Here is a 6,072-nt window from a genome sequence, read left to right as displayed (position 1 = left end):
GTTGTATAGAAACACAAATTTTAAAAAACCAACAGCCAGATGCCTTCCTTAATTGCAAACACAAAAGGAATTTGGGTAGTATTTGTGCTTCTAGTGGCTGAAAGGCCTTAAAAAGAAGGAACTAGGGAGTTCCCATTTCTGATCTTAGCAAAAAAGTAAAAGTTCTTGTTTGGCTAATGCTATGAACATACCATCTGACAGATGCATTATTTAACCTGACACCAATTCAGGAAATGATACATGCCATCTCACTATTATCTCAGCAAAAGACTGAGTTCATTCCACCAATCTTTCCTAATGGTTTTCTTTAAGCAAGTCAACACTGCTCCTCCTTTTGCCAGCTCTCAGTAACTTGGGCTCTCCCCACTTGGAATTACCTGAAGCACACGTGCTAGCAAGTTTAGTATTTCTGGTATGTTGCAGTACTACAGAAATTATTTTTTATCTTCAAGAAAAGAAAATCTAACTGAAGGAGTGTATTAAACTTTTCTTTCTGTTCTGCCTCCAAATACACATAGTCCTGTCACTTAAAACTTTAATTGACCAGACCTGGTCCATTAGGGCCTCATTTCAATTCTGTTTCCATCTCTCCACTTCCCTCTTTTCACATTCACAACCCTTCCACAACATTCCTTTACTCTCAAATCAGACCAGACCATCCGTGCCAGTGCACGCCTGTCCTTTATATGCTAATCTGCACAAGAGGTCAGTTAACTACTGAGCCTCAGTCCTCCTTCAAGATACCCATTTTAGGTGATGATGTGCAAATCGGAGTTCCAAAGCTACTCAAAATGACTGGAAGACTCTGATTCCTCCTCAGGCCACCTAATAAATTGCTACCCGAATTTAAATAAACAGGAGAGTCTGGTTTTTGAAGATCAATTTCTGCCTCTTGGCTTCTTCCATTTCCCTGGGCACCAGGGGTCTTGATGACTCTGGCTATGCCCAGTCTCTTCAGCCTGTCCACTAAATTCATCTTCAATTGGCCAACGTCAGGAGAGTTCCGGGATGGTCTCAAGCCATACATCTCCTGAAGGAATGTTTCTGCTGGTCGAGAGGCCAAAAAATTTTCAGAGACATGCGCTCGAGGCTCAAAAGGCAAAGGAGAAGGACAAGGTGAGTGAGAAGGTGAATTTGGCGGAGTGGAAGGAATAACCAGGGATTTGGGGGGAGTTTGGAGCATGGGGTTCTCTGAAACTGGGCTATGGTATACTTTAGCAGAGATGCCTCGCTCTTGGAGAAGTTTGGCCAAGCTCATGGTGCTACTAAAGGTTATGGTAGCATCGCGTCGGTTGGTGATGGATTCCCCAATGCTGAGTCTATAGGACATGGCGGGAGAGTTCACTGCTGTGCTTGATGAACTGCTTCCACTACTTCCACAGGATAATGACGGGAACCCAGAGCTTTCAAAACAGGAAACAATTAGGAGAGAAAGTTTAGGAAACAAAAGTAATTTCCAAGTCAACACTCAAAGTAATTTTAAGTTCTCGTTAGTGAAGCTAGGACCAGTATACCATTAGGCACTGTACTGGGTGGAAAACAGTCAAGGAATAAAAATTCTGATATAATAGTTCTCTGACTGGCTCATTTTTTTGTAATTTGCAACATAATTATTATTTATTTTCAATAGAATGTGAAAAAGTTGCTGTACTCTTAAACACTGCTGCTGCTGCTGCTCACGGAGTCTCTGAGGCTGTAACTCTCGGTGGGAGCAGAAAGCCTTATCTTTCTCCCACAGAGAGGCTGCTGGAGTCAAACTGCTGACTTTTCGCCTAGCAGCGCCCAGGTGTAACCTATTACACAGAGCTCCTTTAAATTTAAACATTAAAACAAGCTTCAATTCAGATGAATTTTGTGATAGAAACGTAAAAAAATTTAAAGACATAAATTACTTTTAGTAATTTAAAAAATGAGCTATAAGAAAACACAACAAACCATGGATAAATAATTCTTCAAGTGTTTAGAAAATTCAACATTTCGTAATTAGACCTAATATGTTCCTCTAAGGAGAAATTAACTTCTTAACCTTTCAACTCTACTACTGAGAAATAAATAACTTCTTATTAAATTCACATTTTCTCAAGAATGCTAATTGCGAACAATGGAATGAAAGTTTCTTATCCTTGCCTTAGAAATACATGCTTCTGAGAAAATTTTTTAAAAAGTTAAAACTTTTGACAGCTATAAGAATCTTTCTTCTCCTATGAAGCTAAATAGGAGACTGTTGGGAGGCGGGAAGCAAGTTACATAAGAACTAAAATATTGTATCACAAAGAATCACTGCTCACACGGCTGTTGAGTTCAAGCATGACACACACTGTAAAGTGAAGGAATGGAGAGCTAGAACTTAGTACGTCTTTGTCCGGTTTCTACCCCCTGGGCAAATGTTAGCATGGTTCATAGATAAATTTTCATTTCAACACAAACTACTTAGTATATCACGATCTGTAAAGATATGAACAAAATTATAGAATTAATAAACACACTTTCTAGAACACCAAAGTGTGTAAAAAGCAAAAGTAAAGTTTGACTCAATGCTCTGTGGTCAGACCAATCCTATGAAGAACCTGTGATTGTTACGGTTTATATGTACTCCAAGTCTCCCACCTCTCCCGGGATCCCCACTGAACTGTAGAACTGCCTTTCCTTTCCCAAATTCTATGCTTGGTGTGAGGGTATCAGCCTGATGGAGTTCCTTCAGGAACCAATTTTATACAATGCTTTATAAAATTGGTTGTTTATTGTAAGAACACTGTGGGTATGTCTGTTCATTCAGACTCTATAGAGGTCTTTATTGGCTATCACCCAAATGTTCCCCTAAGCAACTGATTTGCTGCTGTCTTATAAACTTTGTGAATCATAACCTTACTTCCCTCCAAAATGGCAGTTAGAAAGTTAAAGACTTAAATATACATGGCTCACTATACATAAGGGTTTATGATACAATTTATATGCTAGTTTATTCCTCTCACCCACGATTAGTTTCCTTTTTCTTCATCTTTCTTGTCTTGTTAACATTAGCTATTTCGTAGGTATCATTGAAATCTACCTTAGAGAACTGGTAGGATAGTAACAGCAGTAAGGTGGCTTAATAAAATCCCTGAATTATATGCACAATATCCAGGTTCTAGCCTCAGTTGTGGTGAGCCCCTGAGGTTGTAAGACACTCAAAATGCGACTGGGGAAGAGTTTCCTCCTTAAAACAGAGTTGACCATGGTGACTCAAATGGGGTAAAGCCTATGGGACCTTCATATACGGATGGGGAACAACTCAAAATGAAGAGAAACAGCTGTAAACAACCACTGATAATCAGAACATGGAAAGTATGAATCTAGGAAGATTGGGAACTGTCAAAAATGAAATGGAACACACAAACATCATTATCCTAGGAATTAGTGAGCTGAAATTGACTGACACTGGCCATTTAAAATCTGACAATCACATGGTTTACTATGCCAGGAATGACAAATTGAGGAGGAATGGTGTTGCATTCATCATCAGAACACATCAAGATCTGTCTTGAAGCACAACACTGTCTGTGATAGGATAATACCCATACACCTACAAGGAAGACCAGTTAATACAACTATTATTCAAATTTATGCACCAACCACTAAAGCCACACTGATGATGATGCTGAAGAATTCTACCAACTTCTTCAGTCTGAAATTGAGCAAACATGTAATCAAGATGTATTAATAATTGCTGGTGATTGGAATGCATAGGTTGGGAACTAAGAGGGAGGATCAGTCATGGGGAAATATGGCCTTAGTGACAGAAATGATGTTGAAGATCGCATGATAGAATTTTGCAAGACCAATCACTTCTTCATTGCAAATACCTTTTTTTAAACAACATAAGATGACTATACACATGGGCCTCACCAGAAGTAATACAGAGAAATAGACTACATCTGTGGAAATAGATGGTGGAAAGATTGTGTTGTTGTTGTTAGTGCTGTCGGGTGGATTCCGACACACAGTGACCCTGTATAGGGTTTCCAAGGAGCAGCTGGTGAGCCTGAACCACCAACCTTGCAGTTCAAGTGACTGCAGTCTGAGACATTAGCCCACAGCGCCACACCAGGTGGAAAGGCTCTGTATCATTAGCCAAAACAAGGCCAGGAACAGACCGTAGAACAGACCATCAATTGTTCCTATGCAAGTTCAGGCTGAAGCTGAAAAGATTAAAACAAATCCACGAGAGCCAAAATATGACCTTAAACATATCCCACCTGAATTCAGAGATCAAGACCAGATTTAATATATTAGACACTAAAGAATGAAGACCAGAAGGGTTGTGGGATGACATCAAGAACATCATACAGGAAGAAAGCAAAAGGTCATTAAAAGAAAAGAAGGGAAGAAAAGACCAAAATGGATGTCAGAAGAGACTCTGAAACTTGTTCTCCAGTGTAGAGATGCTAAAGCAAATGAAAGAAATGAGGAAGTAAAGAGCTGAACAGAAAGTTTCAAAAGGCATCTCGAGAAGACAAAATCAAATATTATAATGAAACGTGCAAAGATCTGGAGTTAGAAAACCAAAAGGGAAGAACATACTCAGCATTCCTCAAGATGAGGAACGGAATAAAAAAATTCAAACCCTGGCTTACAATATTGAAGGATTCTATGGGTAAAATGAAGTCCTGGTGTGGCACTGCAGGTTAATGTGCTGGACTGCAAGGTCACTTTGAACCTCAAGGTCGGCGGTTCACTCCTTGGAAACCCTATCACAGGGTCACTATGAGTTGGAACTGACTCAATGATACTTAAGAACAACAACAATAGGTAAAATATTGAATGATTTAGAAAGCATCAAAAGAAGATCAAAGGAATACAGAATCACTGTACCAAAAAGAAATGGTCAATGTGCAACCATTTCAAGAGGTAGCATCTGATAAAGAGCCAATGATCCTGAAGGATGAAATCCAAGGTGCATTGAAGGCATTGGTAAAGAGCCAGGCTCCAGGAATAGGTAGAATACAAACAAATCTTTTAACAAACTGACAAAGCTCTGGAGGCACTCACTCATCTCTGCCAAGAAATTTGGAAGACAACTACCTGGTCAGCTGACTGGAAGAGATCCATATCTGTGTCCATTCCAAAGAGAGGTGATCCAACCGGGACTGGATGACTGGATGATCAGAGCTCAATCAGGAGAAGAAAGAAGGGGGGGAGGGGTTTGGAAAGAAGATTGAGCTGATCCAAGCTGATGAACTTGACCTATGCATACGAATGCAGTGATACAAAAGAGGCAACAAATCCTTACAGCAAGAAACATTCCCACCCCCTCCACACACAGTGTAGACATATAGGGGCAACTTGGACATTGGATACCCAAATGGGGAGGGAGGGACTACAAAGGCAAGAAGTAACTGGCTTATAAGCTTTCAAGAGGGATCCTAGAGCTAGGGGGCATGGAGGAAGGCAGAATCACCAATGAGTACTATCCAATTTGTCTAGGTGGAGCTGATGAAATGAAATACAGATGGGTTACGTGCGATACTGTAGTGAATAATGGTTATCAAGACGGATTGTGAGTGTTGGAAATGCAAGGGTAGATGTTTTGTAGCAAGGAAGAGTGCGATTATTTCTCCATCTAGGAGCGGAGGTCTCTGGGACCACCAACGGATAAGAGCCGAGAACTGGACCCCACCCAGAGAACCGGGATGCCTGAGATGGAGACAGAGATGATGACATGGAGGAATGAAGCGGCTAGGGACTTTGGATCCAGAGAGGGAGAGGAACTGAGGTCCGAAGAGTGAGGGGGTAGGGGAGAGTGTAGAGCACGGGCTTCTAGGATATGCCCTTTGGTCGGAAGATGATGCATGGAGGGGATTGGAACCATGGCAATGTAATGATATACGATGGAATGAATATGGAACTGAGGTTCTCTCATGTAAACTATCATATAATTCACAATAAAACATTTAAAAAAACCACAAAAAACAAAGAGAGGTGACCCAAAAGAATGTGGACATCATCGGACAATATCATTAATATCCCATGTAAGCACAATTTTGGTAAAGAGAATAAAAAATGGCTGCAAATACACATTGACAGAGAACTTCC

The 6,072-nt window shown here is 40.4% G+C and overlaps 1 protein-coding gene across 1 annotated transcript in view; it reads right to left on the bottom strand.

The window, feature by feature from the left end:
* TRAK2 (trafficking protein, kinesin binding 2) overlaps positions 1–6,072 on the bottom strand; it is a 48,529-nt gene continuing 42,457 nt past the window's right edge. Inside the window, exon 15 of the mRNA XM_006861984.1 lies at positions 1–1,403. Within this exon, the coding sequence (XP_006862046.1) occupies positions 725–1,403 (679 nt within the window). The 3' untranslated portion in view covers positions 1–724. The remainder of the gene's footprint in view (positions 1,404–6,072) is intronic.

Source organism: Chrysochloris asiatica, unplaced genomic scaffold (assembly GCF_000296735.1).
Source record: "Chrysochloris asiatica unplaced genomic scaffold, ChrAsi1.0 scaffold00045, whole genome shotgun sequence".
NCBI lineage: Eukaryota > Metazoa > Chordata > Mammalia > Afrosoricida > Chrysochloridae > Chrysochloris > Chrysochloris asiatica.
Note: the sequence above shows the minus strand (reverse complement) of the source record. Positions and strands in the feature narration are given on the sequence as shown.